Here is a 25724-nt window from a genome sequence, read left to right on the forward strand (position 1 = left end):
AAAATATTGATTTAAAGTCTGTAAGTCAAAGAGAAGAAAAAAGACACATTTTGACACGTTAAGTGATTTGTAAGTTACCATATATTAGTGTACTGTATATGCGCTGCAAACACTTTTTGTTTCATGGGAATTTAATAGGAATGCTGGCAGCTGATTGGATTGGATATTGCAGCAACTGGCAACTTCTGTCAACTAACAGAAACAAACTTTTTACAGATAAATTGAATTGCTTCTATTTTAGGTGTAGAAGTTAAGGATATTTAGTATGATGCACAATTCTTCAATAACAAATGTAGCATAACATTACATAATGTTTTAAGGTGCTTCTATTACTAAATAGGAGTGAATAAATAAGTGGCAAGTTAGAGAGAGAGCTGTAAACAGTCACAGGAGTTGGGTACTTTTAGTTGTCTTTTCTGATGGAAATCAGCTCTTTCAGTCAGCATGCTTTTTAAAAAAAAAATTTTATTTTATTTTACAGTGATGAGGATATGCAAAGTTTAGCCAGTCTAATGAGCCTTAAACATTCAGACATTGGAAACCTGGATGACTTCAACGACAGTGATGAAGAGGACAAGAGGTTGAGTACAGGAACAGGCAGAAGCATGGTAGCCACAGGTAGGGATATGAACTCTGAACTTAATTTCAGTACTCTGCTTCTTTATCTTTTCAAATAAAAACTGCTTTTTCATTAGATAATGGAACATTTGTTTCTCACAAAGGGTTAAAAAAACTGCTCACATGCATACACATGTTATAAAATAAAATCGGAATAGAATCGAGAAATAAACAGCGTTGTGGTATAAATTTATAGCATGAAAACATTCACAGTTTACTCTTTGCTTACAGGCACTGCATTTAACTCTCTATCTCAGATGGCTTTTTTGCTGGCTTCTGGTTTACAACACCTATTTATAGACCTTTAGTTCCTTTACAGATTCAAATAAAAATCTAAATTTTACTGGACACATATATTTAACACTAAATACAAATGATACTTCCTGTAAAGTGTCTGCTATCTTTTGCACAGATACATAAATAAGAGTAAATTAATATTTCCTGCAGAGTGCTTTTAGGCAGTTTTGTATTTAATAGGGTTTCATGAATGAGTTCCTTCTCTCATTTGTTCTTCTTCATGGTCAGCTCCACTTCCTCCTGTTACAAAAGTTCATGATGAGGCATGGAGGCCTGCTGTAGACACAAACCCTTTTGTCACAGGTAGCTTCCTGCCTGTTTTCTATTGCCTGCCTCATTTCCTCTCTCTCATGTCATGTTTGTTTAGCACTGCAGTCTCCCAGCATCACATTACTGTTAGAGTTTGAAATAGTGATAGTTATCTGCAATAACCAGTATCATTCGGGTGTGAAAATGTCAGCACCCCAATGTAAAATGCCTTCCCACATCCCCGTCTGGAGATTAATTTTATAATTCTGTATTTTATATGTGGACCTCCCTCATAGTATATTACAGTTCAATTAATTATTTAATTAGAACATGCTGCTATAATGATATTTGCTGATGTATAAAAACACAGGTACTTGATATTTCCAGCTCAAGACTATTATTCATTCATAATTAAAGTGAAATTTTTGTTTGGGTCAATGTTATAAGAAACAGAGTGCCCATTAATGAAACATTTAGTCCATAGTGTCTGAGTACTCTCACCCTTTCTTTTCTTTTATTTCTTCCAACTAAATCCCCTACTCTACATTCCTTATTTCTCTCTTTCCCTCTTGTTCTGGGTCTCTCAGTTCATTCTGAAATGGATTTGAGGAGTTCATCATCATCACCCTCTGTTCCTAACCTGCCTCATCAAGCCTGTCATCCGTTCCAGACTTCTCTCAAACCTTCTATCTCATCACTTTGTACTACACCCACCCATCTCCCTGACCTTTCTGGCTCATCCCAGCCGTCACGCTCCACCCATTATGCCTTTACTGTACCAGCATTTGTTCGTGCTCATCCTCCTGCCCTGCCCAAAATCTTCCAGCCAACAGCAGGCTCAGGTACACACACGCATGAAGCGAGTGCAGTAATAAAAAACACCACTGAGGGGTGCTGCTCGCTGGAAGTGAAGTGCACTGTATACACAGCCGTCATGCAATTCAGGGAGACTTTTTTTTTTTTAATTCACTGGGTATTTACTATGGTCTTCCTTTAGCTTAATGGTGAGACTAGAATGGAGGAATATTGCTGTGACTAAACTGGGGCCTCAGCTATAAGACACAGTGGAGAGAGAGTCCTGTAATAGAGGCCATGTGCATGTTCATAAACAAATCATGTCTTAATGCACTGTGAGAAGTTGTATTTTCTATAGGAAGGATCTCATAAACCATCTGTTCTGTTTAGATTTAAATACCAATAGCCTGAATTTATAGCTCATGCATTTAGAAGCATTTGTCTGAATCCCATGGTAACCTGTGCAGCACGCTGTGAATTTGCTCATAGAAGTGGCCATATGTTCTGCACTTGTCTTTTTCATTCACTTCCTGTCCTAATGTGCCTATATCGTGTTAGGTATATGTGAAAGGTAAAAGGGTCTTGAACAAACAGTAACATCAGTGCAAATCAGAGTGAAAAAACGTTTTCCTCATGAGATTTGTATCTAGTTTTGTTTTAATGTCTCTCTTTTCTGCTTTGCTTCTTTTTATGCTCTATTTAAGTGCCTGCATCTGTTTCCCGAAGGCCCTCAGGGGGTCAGGCTGGCGCTAGTTTGACCGAGGTCAGTAGTTCTGTAGTTTCACACCCACGAGCCCTCTCCACCACATTTCCAGGTCCCAGCGCTCCTCCTTTCTCTCTCTCCTCCTCCTCTCAGCTGACTGCTCCACCTGCTATTTCTCAGACAGGTAATGACAGTTAGGTCCTGTCATTTTTGGAATATATCTCCTTGCAGTACATTAATTAGAAACAGTGACGAAATTGACATGTGGAAAGTATTAGCACTTTTCTACTGGATGGTGTGCATGGCTCGGCTCAGCAAATTACCCATGATCCTCCAAGTTGTTTCTGTTTCGACCGTGCTGAATTTGGTTACCATTCTTACTCAGGTACCTTGCATGCTGAGTGGTGCAGACCACCAGACTGATCAAAAATAGTCATTTAAGCGTTGAGTTTTTTTTTTTTAACATCCTCTTTATCCTCTTTATTTTGTATTTTCACACTTGCCTGTGTTTGGGTGTGTGGGCAGCCATTAAGTGAACATTTGCTTCTCTTGAGTTTCCGAAACATTAAAGCAGGGGTTCTCAATATATTTGGACAAACATCCCCAAATGAACATTCTGAATTTTCTGTGACCCCAAGCATTGACCACCACACATTTTTTTGAAAATGTATAATATAGGACTACTGTTACATTTGAAGATTTTATTATGTCAGTATCATATGTAAAGTAAGTGACTGAAAACCAAAGGAATATTCCTTGCACTGACTTACCAGTCTGTTGTTTTGTTGAAGGAAGATAATCCAGGGGTGGTGAGATGCACAGTAGAGAAGCCAGCTTTATACTTGATGCGTGATTTTGAGTGCACAAACTGCAGTTAGAGCAAGCAGCATTCAGTGAGGGCTTTCATACACTCGTCTGCATAGCTTATGTACATGTAACAAACTTGTGGTTTGGCTGAGTGTGACTCCCAGTAACATTTCAAAATATTAGCACACAAAATCCATCTGTGATGCTTCTAATATTAATTTGTAAAGTAAAAGAATGGAACCAAAGAGAGATTGTGAGTTTCTCTTGCAACCACATTTGTAAATCAAGCAACCTCACGTTAAAGTCGCGACCCCTAGTTTGGAAACCCTTGCATTATTGTCATATTAACATGATGTCATTAAAACAGTCTCTCTGTGTCTTGTGCTTATTTTTTACTCTGTATGAGAGAGAAACATGGAGGTGCCACATGAATTTTAACATAAAATGAGATATTCATGAGAAGGAGATACAGAGACCTGGCCGGGATATAGGTAGTTAGGTATTTGTTTTGGAGCCATGGCAAGCTTTGTTGTTTGACAGAAAATCAATATACTATATGTCGTAATTGCATGAGAGTGTGTATGGAAAGATTTTCACAATATGACTCCCTCACGTTGTTCACCTGCCTTTTGCAGCTTCTTTGCATCTTGCTTCATCAATCTCTGTTTTTTCTCCATCTCAGCCACCTCTTCTGCCTCTGGAGCCTGGACACCTCAGAGTTTTCCTTCTTTTTCTCCCCCTGTATCTGTCAGTAGCCCTGATTCTTCTGTTCTTGGGCACTTTCCTCCTGTCTCTGTACCTCTCCCTGCACCATGCCCTTTAAAAACCTACCGTGCTTCATTGTCAGACCTAGGCCCCTCCCTCACCAGGCCCACCAGTATGCCCTCAGCTACTGAGACAGGTATATGAAGCCTACAGAGAAAGAATTTAATTGACCATTTTCTAATTATAAACTCAAATTAAGGAGTGACTGTATGCTTCAACTGTTATCAATGTAATACAAGCTAGCTAACTAATTGTAGTAGTTTATGACAGAAGATGACTGAGGTGTAAAATTCTCAAATGGAATACTAATGTTATAATTGATCTCTTTTTCTCTTTTTTTCTGTTAATGCCGAAAATCTCATTTAACTGTGTTACTCTTTCTCCTTTTCTTTCCAACATTCTCCCATCTCACTCATCAACTATGCTCTTTCAGCAACATGGCAGAGAGAGTGGAGGTCCCCTGAAGTAAAGCCTAGCCTCTGTCCCACACCCATTACCTTAGAAGAACCTGTCCATCAGCAGGCAGTGCAGAGTTCAGACACACTGCGCAGGCCTGCCTCAGTTTCATTATCCTGCTCTTATCATTCTGCTTTATGTCCTCCCCTTAAAAAACCCAGTCCCTTTACATCTCCCATTAATACACCTCTTCCTCCTTTACCCTTGCCAGAAATAGTGCGCTCTCCCACCCCTAATGTGCCACCTACAGTAGCTCCTCCTCTGTCCCTGTCCCGACCGTCTGAGGTGGCATCCTGCACTCTGTTTTCTCCTTTACCCCATTCCCTCGTCCCATCAGGACCCCTGTCACCTGCCCACTCTGTCCATGTTGCTGTACCTCCGCCTGTCAGTCTCACCCCCATCCCTGATTCATCTCTACACTCTGATTCCTCCCTCGTCACATTATCTAACGCTCCACTCACTCCGCATCCCAATGTTTCTACTCAGCTGCCATCTGTCCACTTTGCTGCTCCCTTTTCTCCTGCTGCTGTTGACCCTGAGGTTAATCCATCTGATGCCGCTCAGCCAGGTACAGAGCAAGCTCTTTGAAACCAGTTCTCCGAAAGCTGTTATCACTTGCTAAACTAATGATTTACTATTTTACTTGGTTTAACATGCACATGTTTGTTCTTTGAAGGGCTGTGGTAGCTTGAGTCCTCAGAGTTAAGCATGGGTTTTGTGAACGTTTTTTTTTTTGACCCGTGCATTATAAACATTTTCATAAACACTCACCTGCACACAACGTTTTCTCTTTTTTTGCACTTTTTTTGCCGCTTGTATGTCTTAGACCCTTTCCATCGGGTCCAGACGTTGGAATGGAGACACCAGGTTGTCCCCACTGTGTTTAGACCAAATGTACGCAGACCTACTGGCCCCCTTACTGTGAACACTCCTACATATCCTTCTTCCCCTTCTCCTCCTCCACCTGTCGTTCCTGGCTCCCAATTTCAGTCCCAAACAGCCATCGCTCCACCCCTTATTGGGCACATTCCTGTACCTCCCTCTGATACAAGTAAAGGTACAAATGGGTGGCCTGAAGTTTCAAAGCTACATGATTATAGTGTGTGAATGGGCATGCTGAAGGACAAGCTGGCACTGTGTCTCAGGAGTGTGTGTAAGCTTTTATAGTTACTGTTGTAATTGTAGTTTGAGTAACAGTGCTTGTTGGAGGGTGTCCGAGTAAAGATTATGTCTAATATAGTATACTCTATGTGGTGGTCTGGGAAAATCATACATTGTGTTTGATTTCTGGTTTGTCAAATGCTACGATTGACATTTACCTCAGGTAATGAGACTAGACAGATCAATGTGCATGATGTTTATGATCAATGTGATTACTCATTTTCCATCATAAACTGAAAATCTTGATAAATAACTGATAAACTGATAAATCCAATGGCCTTATTTATTATTTATTATTAATGTTAAATTAAATGCAAATAAAAAAAATCAATGAATAACAGTTGAGTCAGAATACCAGACTTTAAAATGCTAAAACATTACTTGTGACTGATATATGTGCAAAAGAGAACTGTATTTCAGTTCAGGGAAAAATTTACTTTTCAGAATTATATATGTTAGAAAATGTCAAAATTTCACCATATGAAGGGTTTTCCCAGGCTGCCACACATATCTATTATCTAAATTGACAATCTTTAACAGTTTAGGTTTGGGTTTGTTTTGCTATCTGTTTGTCTGGTGAAAATATTCATCCCTTTTTTTTTTTTTTTACCTTGTAACAAAAGAATGATGTTTCTTGTGTAGATGTGGGAATAAAAAATCATAAACATAGCACATGAAAATGTTTAAAGGGGTGAATAATTTTAGATGCACAGTCAGTGTCAGTTCTGTGCCATGCTGTGTGTGTAAATATGCTGTGCCTCAGAAAGACGTTTTGCTAAGCTTTAGGGCTAATTTATGGACACTGCTGTGTCCATGGCATCAACTGGGTTCATGATGTGGGCATCACAAGACACTTGCAATAGTGGCATGGCATTTAACAAGCTTTAAATGTTCGGAGGCACAGGCACCCTGTGGATTTTATTTTAGGACAAAAGCTAATGTAAAACTCTGCAAAGCCATGCTTACCAACGGATTCTGCACATATCATTGCAATCTTAAGTAATAGTTTTTTTTTTTGTTTTGTTTTTTTTGTCCAGAGTCGCACAGACAGCTGGGCGTATTGAGAGAGGAGGAATATCCCACTGCAGTCTGCACTGGTAAGAGCTGTTTTGAATGTCACATCAGTTCTCACTGCTAATCCACGTATACGACACTCACTTTCTACATTGTTGTTTTTCTCATTATGTGAAGGTGAGGAAAATGCAGATGTAAAAACATCAAATGCTCACCAAGCCAAAGACTTAAGATCATCCCATCACAAAACTGGACATACCACCATAGCCGGCCATAAACCAGACAGAGAATCAATGTTTGAACTGCAGATCGTGAGGGCAGCACCAAGGTGAGTGACTGATATAATAACAGCATTTGGGGTGAACAAATGAAAAACATGCACATTGCTATCAAAAAAAAAAAAAAACTTTGTTAAACTGCAGAAGGTTGGATTTTTGGTTGCAGGTTATTGTCCATTTGTCCACCTCTTTCATTTTGCTTAAACACATTTTATATTACTTGAAGACTTATACATATTTAAAATATAAAATACAGCAACTTCTAATATATTCAAAAAAGTAAATGTAATTTGAGGTACAGACTTGAGAACAGACCAGGGAATATAAAAAGCTTCCAAAAGCCTGAATGGTAAATGGTTTTATCATGTATTTCAAATAGGTCTTAAGGTACTCCTGTGGCCTAAACACTGTCACAATTTTTCAGTCAATTTTTCAGCCAGTGATTTTTTTATACTGTTATTTTATTATTAATTTTTGTAAGTGTTTTCTAAGGTTGTAAAGCTCTTTTAAAGGAGCCCAGTAGAGTTTTTCAGTATGGATCTCTAACCTGTTGTTGGTGATTTGTCTGCCTTAAGAGCATCATTTGAGTTTGAGTGTTTTTCTTTTTTATATGTTACGATTTGGCTTTCTGGGTTTTTTTTTTTTTTGTATTTACAATTCCTAAGCCACTGCAGTAACTAACTACTGTTAGTAGGTGCTTTAAATCCAGGAATCAGTTCACATAATAATAACTAAATAAGTACAATTTGTAATGTTAATAGTCTATGAAGCAAATATTTGTGACATAGTGACTTTTTTCTTTGGAACTGATGAGACTTGACTAAGTGAAACACAATGATACAATGATGGTATATAGTAATACTTTTTGTTAAAATTTGGATTAATAAGAGGTAATAAGCAATTATTATTTAAATGGCTAAATGTATTTGAGGACTTTTCTTCCTGAACATCCGGAGCTGTTAGACTGTTAATGATTAAACCAAAGAGTTTTTTTAATATAAAAAACGATTTTCTTTATATAAAAATGTTAAACAGCTTTTGTTCATAATCAGCTACAGTATGTTTAAGAGAAAGTAAAATGATGGAAATGAATGTAATTCTACAAAGTTGCTCAGGGTGAGAGCACCACATGTCAAACAAACCAATAGCATTTGGTTTTATAAGATATTTTCTGGCTGTTTTTGTTTAAATATCCCTCAAAATCATCTGCTATGTAATAGATACATTCTCATATAATAGATCTTATGTAATAATAGATAAGATTATATAACTGTAATCACCTACCATTCTCCTGGACATCTACCTTCCTGCAGAATTCAGTTCCAGCCGAAATCTAATACACATTATCCGATCCATATAATTGTATTGATGATCTGGATGAAATGTGTTCAATCAGGGTTGGACATGACATCTTCAGGAAGGTAGCTCTCCAGGAGCTGGGTTGGTGGCCACTGGTATATAGTAAAATATAAGACTAAGTCTTTGTAACCTCTTTACATGCATTAGTTTGTCAATATAAATAAAACATTCAGTAATTTTAAAAAAGCAGATGGCTGATCATTATACTTGCACTACTGTTTTATTTTTGTTTGAATGTATTTTGTAATACAAGATATACTTTTGGTAACAATAATAATTTATTTCTATAAAAATATGTTACAACAATCAGTTTTATTCTATTTTAATAGAAATAAATTATTAATGCTTATCAAAAGTATATGCTTTTTTTCCCACAAAAGCATTGAACTATAAACATCTGTGTTAAATGGTAGAGCAAGCATTGCATTAAACGCCTTCTACCTGTTCATTTTATCATTCGTTTGAGAAACTGATTTGATAATACAGTTTCATACACAGTATATCTTATCATGTGTGTTATATTTATAGTCAGATGTATTGTCAATTTATTTTGCGACGTCATCACCCCAGTAAGCCCCCTGAACCGTGTGCATTAATTTTCTTGAATGCAAAAACATTGCTTTCTGATGTTTTTTTTATTGAAAAGCTGGATAAATTTGTTATCCAAATTGAACCTTGATCTCTGCTACGGTATCAATGTGTTTCAGTGGTGTTATTATTAAGTATAAGCTGTGTATCAGTCTGTAAGCGGCAATGGTCGTATCATGCCTGGACAAATTTCACTTTAGTGTTTCTCCTTCCCAGACCCGAGAGTATGGTCTCTCACCTGCAATCTACCCCCAAAGCTCCCAGTGTCTCAGAGGCCCAATCATTTGAGTTGTCTAAACCTGACATGAGTGTGGCTGAGAAGACACCTTCCAATACAGCTTCGCAAACTATTCCCTTATCTGTCATAGTCAAAGAGTCCACTTCCCCCTTGGCTGAGGTTGAATGCACCCTATCACAAGAGTCAACAGAGGTGCAGTCAGTGTTTACTGATAAAGAGGAGAACGTAAAGCTACAAACTGAGCCTACAAATTTGCACAATGTACAAACAGATGAAAATGAGCAAGAAATAAACTTTGCCACAGAGTTGATATTTAGCCCAGAAAAGACTAAAATTGATCAGGGGTAAGTCTAGCATTGCTGCATTTAGCTTTTCTATTTGCATGTACATTAACTGAGCAGTACTTATAGATGTGTAACCTTTTTAGCTCTGATTTATTTATAGCATGCATTTATTGCTATCTGTGTAGACATGCGTAGTTGCTCATTTTACTTCAGTCCATCTAAGATCTAGACTCTTTGACCTGAATTCTGGTTTCCCTGTCCCTCAGAGCAAAAGGCATTGCTGATATCCTTCCCTTTTGTCCAACACCTATTTCCCCTTGGTCACCCTTCACATCAACATGTGACACAGATCAAAGTCAAAGTGGAGTTTTGCCCATCAACGGATTAACTAGGATAAGAGAGGAGATCAATAATCTCCCCATTGACTACCAGGAATCAAATCAAGACTATGAAGCTGTGAAAAACATTGTGGATATGTCAGGATATTCTGATAATGCACACAGTCCACAATTTGCACAGGTCCATAAGACAAAAATAAAAGCAGATAATAGTGAGTCAAATAAGATTGACTTTTTTCTCTCTGATGCAAAAGCATCATATGTTTCTGGACTCCCATCTGGGGAGGATATTAAAATGGAGGAGGCTGTACAGAGGGCTAAAGATGAAAGTCTGTTACAGGAGGAGAGCCAAGAGAAAAGAATAAATACAGTGGCCCCTAATGATACAGAATATCAAGACAGACACTGCTTTGAACATATGCGTGAGCCTCAGTTAAGTGAAAGTACTATTCCTGACATCCCTTTACCTGAGAAGTCAAAGGTTGATAATTCCAAGATATACAGAGAGCCATGCATGATCAGTATTCTTCCATCCTGCCCAAGAGCTGCAATTATACCTGGCTTGCCATCCTTATACTTGCCAGAAAAAGCTATTAAATGGCCATCATCTGAAGGGTCAATAAGAGTAATGTCATGTAAGAAGGAACCAGCTATGCATATTCAGAATTTGGGAATACAGTATCATGACATTAAAATGCTGAACAAAATTATTTCACTGAAGCCAACTTGTCCAAAATCTGTCAGCATTCCAGGCTTTCCATCTGTGCCCTTTGATACTGAGGACATACCAAGTAGTATTAATTTCCCTCCAACTTGTCCTAAAGCCTCAAGAATTTCTGGCCTACCTTCAAGACTGCCATTCACAATCTCAGAACCTGAAATCTGGCCCAAGAATAACATGATGTTATGGGAAAGAAAAAAGAAGAAATGTAAAGTGCAGATCCTACACTCATTTACAGAGAGCCCAGATATGTTTAAGGCAATGATTCCTATAAGACCGTCTTGCTCAACAGCATCTAAGGTTCCTGGATTTCCATCTACTCCAGGATCCATACCACAAGAACATCCAAGTATCATAAATATGTTACCATCTTGTCCAAAAATTTCCAGTATTGCAGGGTTCCCTTCAGTGTTTCTCAGTATTGAGCAAGATCTCTTACTCTGCCGATCCGACAACACACCATTATTTGTAAAACAGAATAAGAAGGATCAAATAAGGGTTATTCATGACTTGGGAAAGCCATATGATGATATTCGACAACTAAGAAATATGTTGTCACTGACATTAACATGTCCAGCAACTGCTGCTCCTGGTTTCCCATCTGCACCAATCCAAAAAGTCCCTAATGCGGTCAATTTATGTCCAACTTGTCCTACAACTTCAAAGGTTTCTGGCATGCCTTCAAAATTGCTAGTTATTGAGCCAGATGATAAATATAAGCATATGGATAGTGTAATACTGCGGAAAAGACAACTGAGAAAAAGTGACCCACACATTCTTGTTATGTCTACATATAATGCAGAAACAGCCAAATCAATGAGTCTTATAAGGTCCACTTGCTCAACACAATCAAGAATTCCTGGATTCCCATCTGCCCCAAAGTACAGACCTCAGAAAGACCAAAATATTGTAAATATGATGTCATCTTGCCCAAACAATTCAAAGATTTTAGGCTTCCCATCCATAACAGTCATGAGAACAGATCAAGATGTTCAACAATGGAGAACGCATAACAGTGAACGATTAATTCAAATGCCAAAGAAGAGAATGTCAGATATGTATATTATTTTGAGTCAAGTTTTAGACACATTTAAAGAAAACATTGATTTTACAAAGACTATGGTGGCCTTGGTGCCATCATGCCCCAAAAAAGCACATTGTCCTGGATTTCCATCCCTACCAACACAGAATCACGAGTGCCCTCAGTGCATGATAAAACTTCTAACTTCTTGTCCAAAAGCTTCTTGTGTGCCTGGAATACCATCTTTAATCAACACTGAATCTGTTTCTAATAAATGGCCAAGGGACACTGAGACATTATGGATCAAAAGAATGAGGAATCAATCACACTGTTCCGAACTCGCGTATACACCTCTTTATGAATGTACAGATGACAATGATGGTATACGAAGCATAGTTTTATTAAAACCCTCTTGCCCAAGAAGAGCAAAAATTCCTGGCTTCCCAGTTGCACCACCACCAAGATCAGAAAAGCACATCATGTCAGATAGACTGTCACCCTGTGCAACAGTTGAAACCTGTGGCCCATTGACGTTAGAGTCATCTCTCATCTCAAACTTTTCTATGACACATGTTCCGGTTACAATTCTAACAGAGGAAATCAACCCTTCAAAGGAGTGTGATATTGCCATGCAGCATTTAACAAATAGCTCCGCTGTAAATGAAGTGACTCGTATGAATGCAACTAAACTGAGCTCAAGTTCCCTGGAAGAGACCAAAGAGGATATAGGATTTTGGCCAAAAAGTGAGGAAGGAGAAAAGGGAATTCTGGAGAGTGGGTAAGTTTGGGACAGAGTTCTCCAATGGAGAATATTTTAATTTCTCACTCTGTAGTCAGTGGACAGTGCACAGAATAATTTTCATAAACCCTGTGTTCAGCAAAATAGACTGCAGAATATGGCACTCCCTACCTCCAGACATGCCATTATTACTCACTGCTGGAGAGAGGTGAGTTACAGTTGTAGCCTTTTGCATTTACTGTATAACTTGGACAAATGCTATACTGGATGGCTTGCAATAGCAGCTTCGTTTACTCTCCATTTCACTACTCATAATAAAAATGAAAAGCATTTAACATTCTGTATCATATAAGATGCATAGACTTGCAAATCATATGACATGGCAAAGGTATCTGTTCATCATTTTAGGGTGCTTTCACATCTGTTAGTCCACCTGAGTCCCAGTCAGAGTGAAACTTTTGCTTTGCTTGCTGATTGGTTTGGTCTGGTTTCACACTGCACGTAATTAAACAAACCTAAAAATGTCAGAAAAAGATAAACAAAGTTCAGGAAATGTGAGTAGAAATCAGAAAAAAAATCACCCAAGCACAGAGAACACAGACCCGGCACTCACTAACTTACCAGATAATTATATAAATACCTAGATTAAAACATTTTATGTATCCCTCTTTTGTTTTTTTTGTGTTCATTAGTCCAGATATCCAGAAAACATCTCATTTCTGCATCAATACAGCTGTGTCCTTTGGCTTAGTTTGTGCATTGTGGCTCAGTTTAGCAGCTTGTATCTACAGAAAAATGTTCTCCACATCCCAAAATATATGGCATGTGTGGTTCACTTCCTGCAGTTGGGTTGATACAGGCTTGCGTCACTTTCTAACTGCAACTGAACTGCACTAGAGTTGTTTTTTGCACCCAACTGCGATTGTTGTGTTCTAACCTGCTTAAATGAAACACAAAAAAGAGGAAAACAAACCAGGATTCAATTCAAACTGACTTTCCACTGCATATCTGAATGCACTCTCAGACACTGATATATTGCAGAGGAAATTGTGAGAGTTTGAATTAATCCTGTCTGTATTCTTGTGGTGTTTCGTGGATGTGTTGTTTATTGGGTTTGCTGTATGACTTTTTGAAACTGATGGTGCTCTGATACATAGGATATAGAATTGAATTACAACTTATTCAGTTATGTATGTGAAATATATGAAGTGTATAACTTATGAAAATATGTCCATGGAATACCATCTGTACTTACATACCCTTACGACAATGTTTTACTTTCTTCAGAATTGAATGCACAGATGCTGAGTTCCAAAATACAGATGATTATATGCACACAGTGCGCTCTGCTTGTGATAAGTATACATTTGAGAACCTGACACAAAGACCAGAACAACTCGCATCCAGATATGAGGATGAAAAAGAGACACTGGAAGACATATGTAATTTGGAGCCTTCTGTGTGTAATGCTCAGTCCAAACTACAGCCGGTCACGTGGATACCCAACATGGCTGATCTCTTTCCTTCATGTCCAAGAATTTGTAGCATTCCTGGATTCCCATCTACAGCTATGACTATTACTTATGAGACAGATGGAACAGACTGGCCTAGAGATGCAAATACATTGTGGAGAAAGGTAATGGGACCAAAAACACTAGAACCCCTTCAGTACATGGCAATATCTCAGTTTGATACAAAAATGATTGGAAATATGGTATCTCTGGCCTGTTCATGTCCTAGTAAAACAAGTATTATAGGTTTTCCTTCTGCCATTAGGGGAAAAATATTAGAAATATCCTCCATAAGTACATCTAGCTCCAAGATATCCAGAGTAGCTGGTATGCCATCAAGCTCCCTAATTCAAGAGCTCAAGCCTCATGTGGAGTGGCTAAACAGAAAAGTTTTTTTGTGGGACAAGCAGTCAAAGGAAAAACTGGCCTTCATCATAAATAAACCTCTTCAGTATACTCACATTTCCAGTATGATGGTGGCTATTGTTCCAACTTGCCCTGAGACAACACTTATTCCTGGTTTTCCATCTGCACCATGCTCCAAAGAAAGATGGAAGGGTGGAACCATGGAAACTTTTTCTTCAACTTGCTCAGCAGTATCTACAGTATCTGTAGTTGCTGGGCATACTTTGAGAAAAGCGCCAGCAGCTCAAGTAGATGGATTTACCACTACATCAATACTTCAAGCTAAAGTGGTCCCAAGTATGTCAAGGCTTCTTCCAACATGTCCAATGATCTCTACAATTCTTGGATATCCATCTAAACAAGAATCTAACAATTTGGAGTGGGTCAGTGATCAGACACTAAATTTAGGCAAACCATTAAAAGAAAAAACATTTAACTTTACAGAAACTGGTATGGATGCAGAGGATATAAATAAAAATATGACTTTATTATCAACCTGCCCTCTTGCAGCACGCATTTCAGGATTTCCATCTGCACAGCAACGTAAAAGCCAGGAGCCAAACATGCAAAACATTCATCCCTCTTGCCCAATGCTGTCCCACATAGCTGGATGCCAGAGCATACAGGTCTCCAGATCATCAGATTGGCCAACCAGTCAAATCATTCTGATGGATAGGCAAACTAAGAATCCTACAATTATTATAAATAAAGCAAAAGAGAACAAAACAGTACTTGAAAGCAATGCTGCATTGCTGCCAACTTGTCCATCCAAAACCTGCATTCCAGGTTTTCCATCTATACCAGAACCAAAAATGCAAAATATTCTTCCCTCTTGCCCCAAAAGGTCTAACACTATTGGATTCCCTTCTAAAGAGGGAACAGTGCATTTAGATTGGTTAGTTGACAGTTTAAATACAATTCAGTTGTGCTGCAGTGCACCAAAACGTAAGTTATTTTTTATCAAGGACAAAACAGATGAGACCAGAGACTCAATGAAAAGTATGTTTGCCTTATCTCCAACTTGTCCAACACTAACAATAATACCAGGATTCCCATTTGTACCAAAACCCAAAGTTTCTCCTAATATGATAAATCTTCAGCCATGCATTCCAAAAACATCAAGAATTGTTGGGCTCCAATCAAGAGAGAGAACACTCACACATGTATGGCTTTTTGAGAAAAAGTCTTTGTGGGAGAAATTATTAAAAACAACTTCAGATATTCATGACCAATGCTACTTTGACCCTCCGTGTGAACAATTAGACCATTACAGTATGAAGAAAATGATAGCTTTGGTGCCAACCTGCCCAAGAGAAGCTCAAACCCCTGGTTTTCCTTCTGTACCTTACATAAAAGTGGATAGATTCTATTTACGAAAAGAGTCAGACATGAGAAGTATACTGAATTCTTGCCCAGGGTTTGCTCTTGTTCCAGGCTTTCCTTCAGTAAGTTCAGTTATCTCAGTGGAGTCATCATGGAAAGTTCAAGAGAAGCCAATGTGGGTGAAACCTGTAAAACAGAAATCAGTTTTCATTTCAAGTACAATCACACATTATGACCAATATGCAAAAATTGTACTGCTTGCACCAACATGCCCTGATAAGGCTAGAATTCCTGGATTTCCATCTGTAAGAAACTTAATGTATGCAATGACTGCTCTCCTACCATCTTGTTCATATGCATCAATCGTACCTGGAATGCCATCTAGGAAAGACATAACTCAAGATCTTACTCAAATAGAGAGAGTGTCGCCTACTATGCCACTTTTTGGGGAAAAACCTTTGAAGACAAAGACACTTTTGGTTTCTAACGATCTTCCTACAGTTGACGATAAAACAGCTATGTCCACTTTGGTGTACTGTTGCCCAAGCAAAGCAAGGATTCCTGGATTCCCATCAATGCCTACTACACCTTCCACACAAATCGGCATGTCAGTAACAAACCCCAATCAAACCCACACCCAAACAGAGCCTGAAACAGCACTGTGTGTTACACCTCATAGGATAGACAAATGGGATCTAACAGTGGATGTCAAACTATCTGGTAAGACATACTTTCAGAGTGTGTTTTACTTAATATATCTCATGACAACAGAGTGAACATTAATGCCCTATCTTTTTAAAGATAAATCCCCAGAAATAAAAAAGAGTAAAGAAATTCTTGAAGGGTGAGTTCATTTGTGCCTGTGGCATGGGGTGTGTTTTTTTCTTTTTTTGTGATGTATTCTTCCAGTCATCACACACTATTGCACCCATTTTTGTTAATAATTTGCATGTGTTACGTGTGCCATTTGTGCTCATTTTTCATGTAAATATTAGTCTTTCAACTTATTGGTCAATAAAAGAATAAAGATTTATTTGAAGAACACTCTGTACCTGCAGAATATGTATGATTTGAGTAGAACAGTATTTGAAATTTGAACTGCATGAGTGTGGAGTATTTGGCATGAACACAGTATTGGACTCCAGCCTTCTTAAGACATCCAATTATCAGCAGAAGTCCATTGCAAGAACAGCAATCCCTGGAAGAACACACTGTGGAGCAGTCATCTCCAAGCAAATCCAGTGACACTACAGACTACTCAGAGACTGATATAACATCTGGATGGGAGGTACTGGAGGCAGAGGATCCTTTTACAGAAAAAGAAGGATCTTCAGGCCTTGTTGAAACCATAGTCGGTGTTTTTCACAAAGGGTAAGCGAGAGACTAATATGCAACATGGAAGATGACTTAAAGCAAAATATTTAGAAAATGTTTAATTGTTGTACAGATTTACTTGTGTAATAGGTCTGGTCTCTAATACAACACATATAGCTGCCAATCATGGTAGTGTCTTTGTGATTTGAGCACTATATTCAAATGCTGTCAATGTTTCTGTGACCTTCTAATGAGATTTTTCTCCTTAATGGGACAACGTGTTGTCTAACTAGATCACTGTGTACTAGATCATTGTTTACCTTATCACAAATTCCTTTTGCAGATTTAAGCATTTTCTTACCAAAGATCAACACACAACCAATTTGACTGGCAGATTGTATATGAAATCCACAAGTTACAGAGTTCATTGTGCACAGGAATTGCTTTAAAAAATAATAAGTTTGAACCCACACTAGTCCCGTGAGGATAAAATTGAAGACAGTTGTTCCTGAGAAATTATAGGATTAAAAGTATAGGATTGTGATTGGAGTTGTAAATGTTGTAAAACACATTTTTGTAAGCATGTTTTTTTCTTAGTAATATCTTAATTGAAAAGAATTTTAGCTGAATTTGAATTATATTATTGCTATTTTTATACCTCACTCAAGCTATGCATTTTACTTAGTTTTGAGACAGTAGCTGCGATGTTGCAGCCCTCTGGTTTTGGAGCGGGTGTGGATAGCCAATTGACCACTGATGACCCCTGTTGTTCGGCGAACCCTGAAAACAATATTAGTGTGAAACCCAGAGAGCCTCAGTGTGAACCTGCTGAGGGGCCAATCCTACAAAAAGCATTACATGTTTCATCAACTGAACCTCAGGAGTTTAAATTCCCTGTAAGTGCTGAACCACACATGTGGCGCTTGGCTGACAGTCGATCTGAGACATCCTTGTGCTCTAAAGATGTTGAAAGCTGGCTTGCTGGGAATGGAGAACAGAGCCACATGAAGAAGTGGCCTCCACTAACAGAAGCAGACATACATGAGATTACAAAAGAAGAAGAAGAAAATGGTCCGCATACTTTACTTCGAATTCGTGAAACAACCAAAAAGAAAATTTTTGATCTTGATGAGAATACTGAAGAAAAGCTTTTTGATAAGCCATTTTTGATAGAGAAGGGGTGAGTGTGTTGGAGTGTTTTCTGAGTGACAGCATGACTTAAGCCAATTTGTGCTTTGCATGCCTTTTGCCATTCATACTTTTGTACTGCAAAGCTTTTCCTGAAGCAGCCTCATGTGTTTATGTTTTGAGGTCTTAATGGTTGAATTAGTTGCTCTATCACATGGCATGTTTTTTTAAAAGATAAAAAAAAGCTTGATAATGTTGCATTAATGATGTACTGGATTCTTGAAAATTGAATTGTTGGCTGAGGGGTTGTTTTTGAAACTGCTTGCCAGCAGATATGTGTTTTTTTTGTGAGTTGCATGTTTCTAGCTTAGAAAACAGGTTTGGTGTTGATAATGGGAATGTTCTTGAAATAATTGGATAGATTTGATGTTTATTTAAAAAAGAAGCAATGATTTATATTTTCATCCTTAAGGCCACAGATTCATAGTGCTCAAGAGATCTCTGCACTCATCCAGCCTACTAGCAGCAAGCCTCAGAAAGAACAGATAATGACATTCTCTCTAACGTCCCCACAAACACATTCAGAGGTTAAAAATGAAGAGATCTCCATTTTAACATCCGGTCAACCATCACCACCGCAGGAGACTATCATGAACTCCAGGCTTCAAGAATCTGCTTTGACAGCAGTCGTGAAAGATCAAGAACCCATTTCTCCTTGTCCAGATGTATCAATTGCTTCATGTTGTGGCAGCAAGATAAACAGTAATCTGACTGAGGAATCCTCACACACTCAGGAACATGTATCTGTTGTAAACCAGACTGAACGTCTATCAGATGTATCCCAGAGCTTGCAGGCAGCAATGTCTGGATCTATCATTGAGGATAAGAAGTTGGACAAAGTTATTGGTATGCCCACATCTTTGGAAAATCCCCTGACATCTGCAGATGAAGATTCTTCTACTAAAACCATGGTGCAGAGTCTCACTATTCTACCTGTTCCAATGCCTCGCGTAAAGAAGCGCCTTAGTGCTTCTTTACCAGATGACTACCAAGTGGAAAGTGGTACGACTGAAATAAGCACTGGTGGTATTTGGCCCTCAGACAATAATGAGATGTCAAGTAAAGCCAAAGTGCCTGGCATTGAAGCTAGTGGTGCTGAAAATAAATCTGAAATGCAGAAACAGAATCAAGTGTCCTCCGCAGATATGTCTGACTCCGAAAGTGATATAAGATCAACTACTGGCAAAAAGAAAAAAGATGAAAGGGAGCTGGAGCAAACTGCTTCTGAAATCAAAGTGAAGTCAGTAGATCAAGTCAAGCCTACAGAACCTCTACTCCCAATGCCCCGTCTGAGGAAGCGTTTCAGTGCTTCTTTTAATGATGACATTCCAACTGTGTCATCCTCCCCTCCATTTGTCCTTGATCAAGGACAAAAAGAGGCATGTCCACCGGTTCCAGCTCCTCGTTCAAAGAAGCACCTCAGTGCTACTTTCCCAGATGAAAATCCTTCTGAAGAAAACCAAGTTGTCTCCTTCATGGATCAAACTGAAAGCAAATCACCTCCCCCTTCAGGAAATGAGTCTTCATTAGATTTTTCAGAAAAGACTGTCAAGGTGTTTGAACTAGAGAATAACAAATCTGTTAATAGCATATTAGTTACTGTGAAAAACATTACAGACTGTCCAGAGCTTTCCTCCATTAATCATGAAGGCAGCAGACAGCTGGTTGAAGAGACTCTCAGGGAGAAAGTTAGTGAGTCTAATAAAGCCTTAACTATGAGTGAGACTGCCACAAGCAATGTTCCTCAAAATGTGGGTAAAATACAAAGACAAGAAGAGAGATCCAGTGAGAAAAATCAGGATGTAGAAACAACTGTGAAGGATATTAAGCAGGGAAAAGGAGAAGATAAGGTTCATTTGGCTACTTTGTCTTTAGATGAAACTGCTGCTACATTAGATTTAAAGAGGTAAGTTATGAAGAACAGAATATTAGCAGACATTTTTGTGGGTAAATGATATAAAAATGTACACTCACATGTCTATGTACTGTATATGTTTCTGGATTTTCATATTCCCTCCCCCCAAAAAAAGCTGTAATTCTGTGTTAATGCAGTTGAAAAATGTATATGAACTGAGCGTAAGAAGTATCTAGTAAATGTGTTAAAGAAAATAAATGTTGCATCATTGTTTTCATAAGGTTTGTTTTTTTTAATCACTGTTTCCTAGACAAACCTCAGAGGATTCTTCAAGCCTGCCTGTCCCAAGACCTCGTGTGAAGAAACGTCTAAGTGCCTCATTCCCAGATGATACCTTGGTTCCCACTGATGAAATAACCCTTCTGGAGGAAGGCTCTAATAGGGACATTAATGAACCAGTTCTCACCAAAAGGAAAACGAAGACAGAAACCATAGTCCATCATGGAAGTTCTCCAGCAAACTCTGCTGCAGCCAGTGAGGCAGAGGTATATCAATAGATAATAGACATTGTATTCACTCAAGTAGATTTTTGCCATTTTGGATATGTTAGTATGCATTTACATGTACATAATATGCATTTCTTTCATCTCAGGCAACAAGCCTTGTAGATTCCAGCCAGTCTCTTCTAGAGTGGTGCCAAAAGGTAACGCAAGGTCACAAAGGCGTGAAGATCACAAACTTCAGCACCTCCTGGCGAAATGGTCTTGCTTTCTGTGCCATCCTCCATAATTTCCATCCTGATAAAGTGTATGTACTTTGATATTTGAGGAATTATGTGTGTAAAGATAATATTATAATGATCTCAGAAATTGTATAAATCATCTTTCTATTTATCTAGGGATTTCGAAATGTTGGATCCTTATGACATTAAGCAGAACAACAAAAAGGTTATCTTTTTTATGTCCTTATCTCTTTGTACATTTGACCATTTTGCTAATCATTATTATAATTTTAGATGACAGGTACCTATGTGGAAATCAGTACTGAATTGTTGACTCCAGTGATCCTCACCTGAGCACAATGCCTTGAAGCAACCTCAACATATTCAAAGTATACTGAATGTTACTACACTTTAATGTGGCTTCACTGGGCCAAATACTTCTATTCAAGCTTGGTTTAAGGCAAACTTCAATTAATGCAAATACTCATGAATTAAAGTTTCACTGCTGGAAGTTTTAATCTACTGTAAATATGATAAAGCATTTAGAACAGTGACTTATGATGACATGGTGTCAATAGATGGTATATTTGTTTGAAAGCATAAGAAACATGATGCATATCTTTATCTGGTTTGAAATTTGAACAGAATAAAATGTATTAGTGGTGCTTCAAGCCAAAAGTTGACACTGATTAATTTTTTTTAATTTGCTAGCACTATGACATGGTGAAGAGTTAATCCAAAGTGAAATATAAACTGAATAGTATCTATATTTTAAATGATTGGGTATTCACAAGACCACTGTTCCTCTTGCCAATGCAAAAATACTTCTTTGAGAGTGCATGTGATGCATATACTAGATTTAGAAATAAGTACTGAAAGCATTTTATTCTATTTAATCACTGCTGCACTGATATCTCACAGGCTTTTGATGGCTTTGCTGAACTGGGCATCTCCAGACTGATCGAGCCCTCTGACATGGTACTTCTGTCCGTGCCTGACCGCCTCATTGTTATGACTTACCTCAACCAGATCCGAACACACTTTACTGGCCAGGAGCTCAGTGTGGTACAAATTGAACAGAACAGCAATGAGTCAAGCTATGCTGTGGGAGAGAAAATACAGAACACAGACCCTGATGCTGCTGCACGCTATTATGCTGAGAGATTCCAGACCAGCCAACTTGCTCAGGAGACAGACAGGAACGTCTCTGACAAAGAGACTAAGGAGAATCCAAATACCAATGGTAGTTTGGTACCACCACCTCGAAGCAAACGGACTCAAGGGGTGAGTCAAGCAGGAGGCTCAGGGGGAGACCAGGCTCCAGTCGCTCCTCCAAGGACTCACACTTCATCCACCAAGGGTTTTTCTCACGTCAAGGATGCAGATTTGGTAAAGAAGCGGCGATCGCAGCTGAGAGGGGAGTCTTTTGAAGAGACTGAGATGTCAGAGAAACCAACTGCAGTGGAGGTAATTTAGATAAAATTCAGTTAATTTACCTGAAGTACCTGAATTCATAGTGTGTGGTTTGGACACACAGATACTTGTTTACTCCTAATCTTAGAAATCAGGACTTCAGAAAGATGAAGAGTCTCATAGCATCGGGAATATTTAATGTAACTCAGATTGAATATGTTCACTTTTCACTACTATTATATTATATTATATTATATTATATTATATTATATTATATTATATTATATTATAGTATAGTATAGTATAGTATAGTATAGTATAGTATATTATATTATATTATATTATATACCACAGCTCAGTTGAATCCTTGAATCTGTTTAGTTTCTGGGTAACATAACCAATGTTTTGTCTTAATAGCTTGAAGAGAGAGATAAGAGAGAGGCTCATGATGGGATGACTGTTTATCTGTTATAACGCAAGTGATAACAGGAACTGTGTGGACCTGAATGCTCATGTAACTATAAATGCTTAAAAAGCCATTAATTAATAAATTAAAAGGCAGAATACTGAATAAAACACTTCAGCCCCTGCTGTTACAGGAAAATAATCACCATTTTTGGGGTGGTAACAGTAACTCTGTCCTGAATTGGGCTGCATCACACCACCCTGCTGTTGATTTTTTTCCCATAGCTTATATTATATTATGTTTTATATATATATATATATATATATAATGTTATAATGTGGCTTTGGGGCTGCAGCTTCGTACTCAGGACTCCATCAGTGGACAGTGGATAGATTTTAACCAGCCGGACTTCTTGCAAAAACTGTGATGAATTTATTGGTTGCACAATTGCACTATTTGTCCATATAGTACACAATAGAAGGGATTTATTTATAATCGCACTATCCGTTGCACCCAGATGAGGACGGGTTCCCTTTTGAGCCTGGTTCCTCTCAAGGTTTCTTCCTCATATCATCTCGGGGAGTTTTTCCTTGCCACCGTTGCCACTGGCTTGCTCATTAGGGATAAATTCACAGTGATAAATTATTTACAATATATTTTTGTGAATCCATTTATTTCTGTAAAGCTGCTTTGTGACAATGTCCATTGTTAAAAGCGCTATACAAATAAAATTGAATTGAATTGAATTGAATATATATATATATATAACCATATATGGCTCTCCTTTGGCGAATAAGTCAAACTGTAAAGCTGGCTCAATTTTAGTATTTGATATCATGTTCATTTCCTAAAATTACACATGTGCTGATAGAGGCAGTACATCCTGTTAGTTCAACTGGAAACCAGGGTTTGTTTACAATTGGAAAGTCAATCCACAGATAGTCACTAGCAGATTATGTTTAATTATGTAACTTGTTTCTTGCTTTAACACAGAGTGGACCAAGTCATGCTGAGAGTGGAGCAGCCAAAGCACCCTCAGGAGCATGTAAGCACATTTGTTACATTTAAATCACAATTCATTATGCTCATATCACAAGTGGTGCCTGGTAGTATAACAATGATATAAATTTAACTTTTTTTAATTTAGACATTTTTACAAACAATATTTACATGAAGTCTTGTTAGGTAATTTCCTTTCCCTGTTTGTTTCCTTTTCTATAATCAAGATAAGTGCTTTCATTGTTTCTAAGACTGGAAAATAGGCAAAAGTCCACACTTGCCAAATATATGCCAGTTGCTGTACTGAGGTTTCTGAGGATAGTGTTGTTATAAATGCTGTTTTTGCCACTTGTAATGTGTGTGTTTGTGTGTGTCCATGTGTGTAGTGGAGTGTGGGGAACAGGGAAAAGCAGGAGATGGCCAGGTCAGTTTGTTCACCTCTCTGTCGCCATTGCAGGCTATTAACATACAAGATATTGTATTTTGTTATCTATCTCATCTGAGCAAGGCAAATTAATAGCTACACATGGACTAAAAACATACAGTGTATTCTTGTATAATAATAAAAGGACATGCCACAGTTTCAGGCTCTTATGCCTTTATCAAAAAAACATAATAATACAAACAGCAATTACTAACTACAGTTAAAGACTGTCCCATATTTAAAGTTAACATTTGCATTAACTAACAGAATTGTTTGAAGAATCGTACCCTTTGTTATGTGTGTGTTGAATGGAAATATGTGTTTGTGTGTAGGATGTCAGTCAGTATGTCTTGAGTGAGATGCAGGCCCTGGAGGCAGAGCAGAGGCAGATAGATCACCGGGCCGACACTGTGGAGAGGAAGCTAAGAAGACTTATGGAGTCTGGTAAGCCAGTTGTATGTGACTGTGAGTAATACATTGGGCATCATGTTACTATTCACTACAGAGGAGTACTAGAATGGCCTAGTATTATAATCTGTAGAGCGGTACTGGATAGACACTGCTCACACATTTCACACGTCAACTTTCCCAAACTGAAAGTCAATTTCTGTGTACTTTTTTTTTCCAGTGAAACCATCATTTCCATTAGTCATGTACAACACACTGGCAAAAAAAAATCTGAATCTTCAGTATTGCTTATTATAATGATTGAGTTGAACACTATTTCCTGTAGGTAGCGATCGTGTGGAGGAAGAGAAACTGATTCAGGAGTGGTTCACACTAGTTAACAAGAAGAATGCCTTAATCAGGAGACAAGACCACCTGCAATTACTGTAAGATTTTGCAAAAAGCATTTTATGTGGTCCTCTGAATACAGGACATTGTATGATATCCTCTAATGACTGACTGAATACTCTTACATGTACTGTATATAAGCTCCTAATAAGCTTTCCAACCCTGTGACAGACAAGAGGAGCATGATTTGGAAAGGAGGTTTGAACTTCTCAAGGGAGAGCTTAGAGATCTCATGGCAGTAGAAGGTAAGACACTGAACAATAAGACACAATTTCAAACAACAAACATAAATATAAAGTCATGGTGCATGTGGAAAATTGTGTAGAAAATTCTCAACACTATGGTAGAGCTGCACATTTTAGTTCCATTAAAATATGTACATAAAAATACAGGCATAAAGTACAATTTCGAATTTCGAACAATCCCCCAGGGATCTAAATGGCTAAACTGTAACTGGTTTATGCATGTATGTGCATATGTGTGTAGAAATATACAGAAACATGTAAAGCTGTCTATTTTAGCCAGTTATACATAATCATATTATGTCATTACTAACAAGAGTAATGGTCTATAGGTCTAGAAATTTGAATGCAACTGAAAGAAAATTCAATCATATAGTATATGCAGTAAGCGCTTCCTCTTGGTCAGGGTCACGGTGGATCCAGAGCCTATTCCACGAACGCTTGGTGTGAAGTGGGGATACACCCTGGATGGGACACCAGTACATTGCAGAACACTATACACACACACATTCATACCCAGAGACAGTTCAGAGTAGCCGATCCACCTACAGGCATGTTTTTGGGAGGTGGGAGGAAACATGTGAAACCCCAAGCTTAGGACTGAACTGCTGGCCCCCTTTAATAATTGTCTTTACAAAGACAATGCCAGTATTTGTAAGAACAGTTTTTTTTGTGGCTTAACCCTATTATACATCAG

General features: G+C 38.1%; 1 protein-coding gene across 10 annotated transcripts in view; it reads left to right on the top strand.

Moving 5' to 3' along the window:
• The window catches only part of ehbp1l1a (EH domain binding protein 1-like 1a), a 44111-nt gene that overhangs the window by 15523 nt on the left and 2864 nt on the right, over nt 1-25724 (top strand). Inside the window, exons 6-31 of one of the 10 annotated variants that reach the window (XM_053233486.1) lie at nt 482-618; nt 1144-1218; nt 1752-2006; nt 2664-2846; nt 4152-4370; nt 4668-5258; nt 5517-5747; nt 6889-6948; nt 7043-7193; nt 9307-9672; nt 9879-12470; nt 12571-12639; nt 13719-16390; nt 16472-16514; nt 16844-17041; nt 17670-18164; nt 18585-20078; nt 20338-20572; nt 20680-20834; nt 20926-20974; nt 21670-22215; nt 23561-23612; nt 23953-23990; nt 24323-24434; nt 24724-24823; nt 24957-25030. In XM_053233486.1, the coding sequence (XP_053089461.1) occupies nt 482-618; nt 1144-1218; nt 1752-2006; nt 2664-2846; nt 4152-4370; nt 4668-5258; nt 5517-5747; nt 6889-6948; nt 7043-7193; nt 9307-9672; nt 9879-12470; nt 12571-12639; nt 13719-16390; nt 16472-16514; nt 16844-17041; nt 17670-18164; nt 18585-20078; nt 20338-20572; nt 20680-20834; nt 20926-20974; nt 21670-22215; nt 23561-23612; nt 23953-23990; nt 24323-24434; nt 24724-24823; nt 24957-25030 (11192 nt within the window). Of the gene's footprint in view, nt 1-481; nt 619-1143; nt 1219-1751; nt 2007-2663; nt 2847-4151; nt 4371-4667; nt 5259-5516; nt 5748-6888; nt 6949-7042; nt 7194-9306; nt 9673-9878; nt 12471-12570; nt 12640-13718; nt 16391-16471; nt 16515-16728; nt 16822-16843; nt 17042-17669; nt 18165-18584; nt 20079-20337; nt 20573-20679; nt 20835-20925; nt 20975-21669; nt 22216-23560; nt 23613-23952; nt 23991-24322; nt 24435-24723; nt 24824-24956; nt 25031-25724 lie in introns of those variants that run through there. The other 9 variants (XM_053233488.1, XM_053233487.1, XM_053233493.1 and 6 more) reach the window with 9 other exon arrangements.

This window comes from Pangasianodon hypophthalmus, chromosome 4 (genome assembly GCF_027358585.1).
Source record: "Pangasianodon hypophthalmus isolate fPanHyp1 chromosome 4, fPanHyp1.pri, whole genome shotgun sequence".
In the NCBI taxonomy this organism is placed as follows: Eukaryota; Metazoa; Chordata; class Actinopteri; order Siluriformes; family Pangasiidae; genus Pangasianodon; species Pangasianodon hypophthalmus.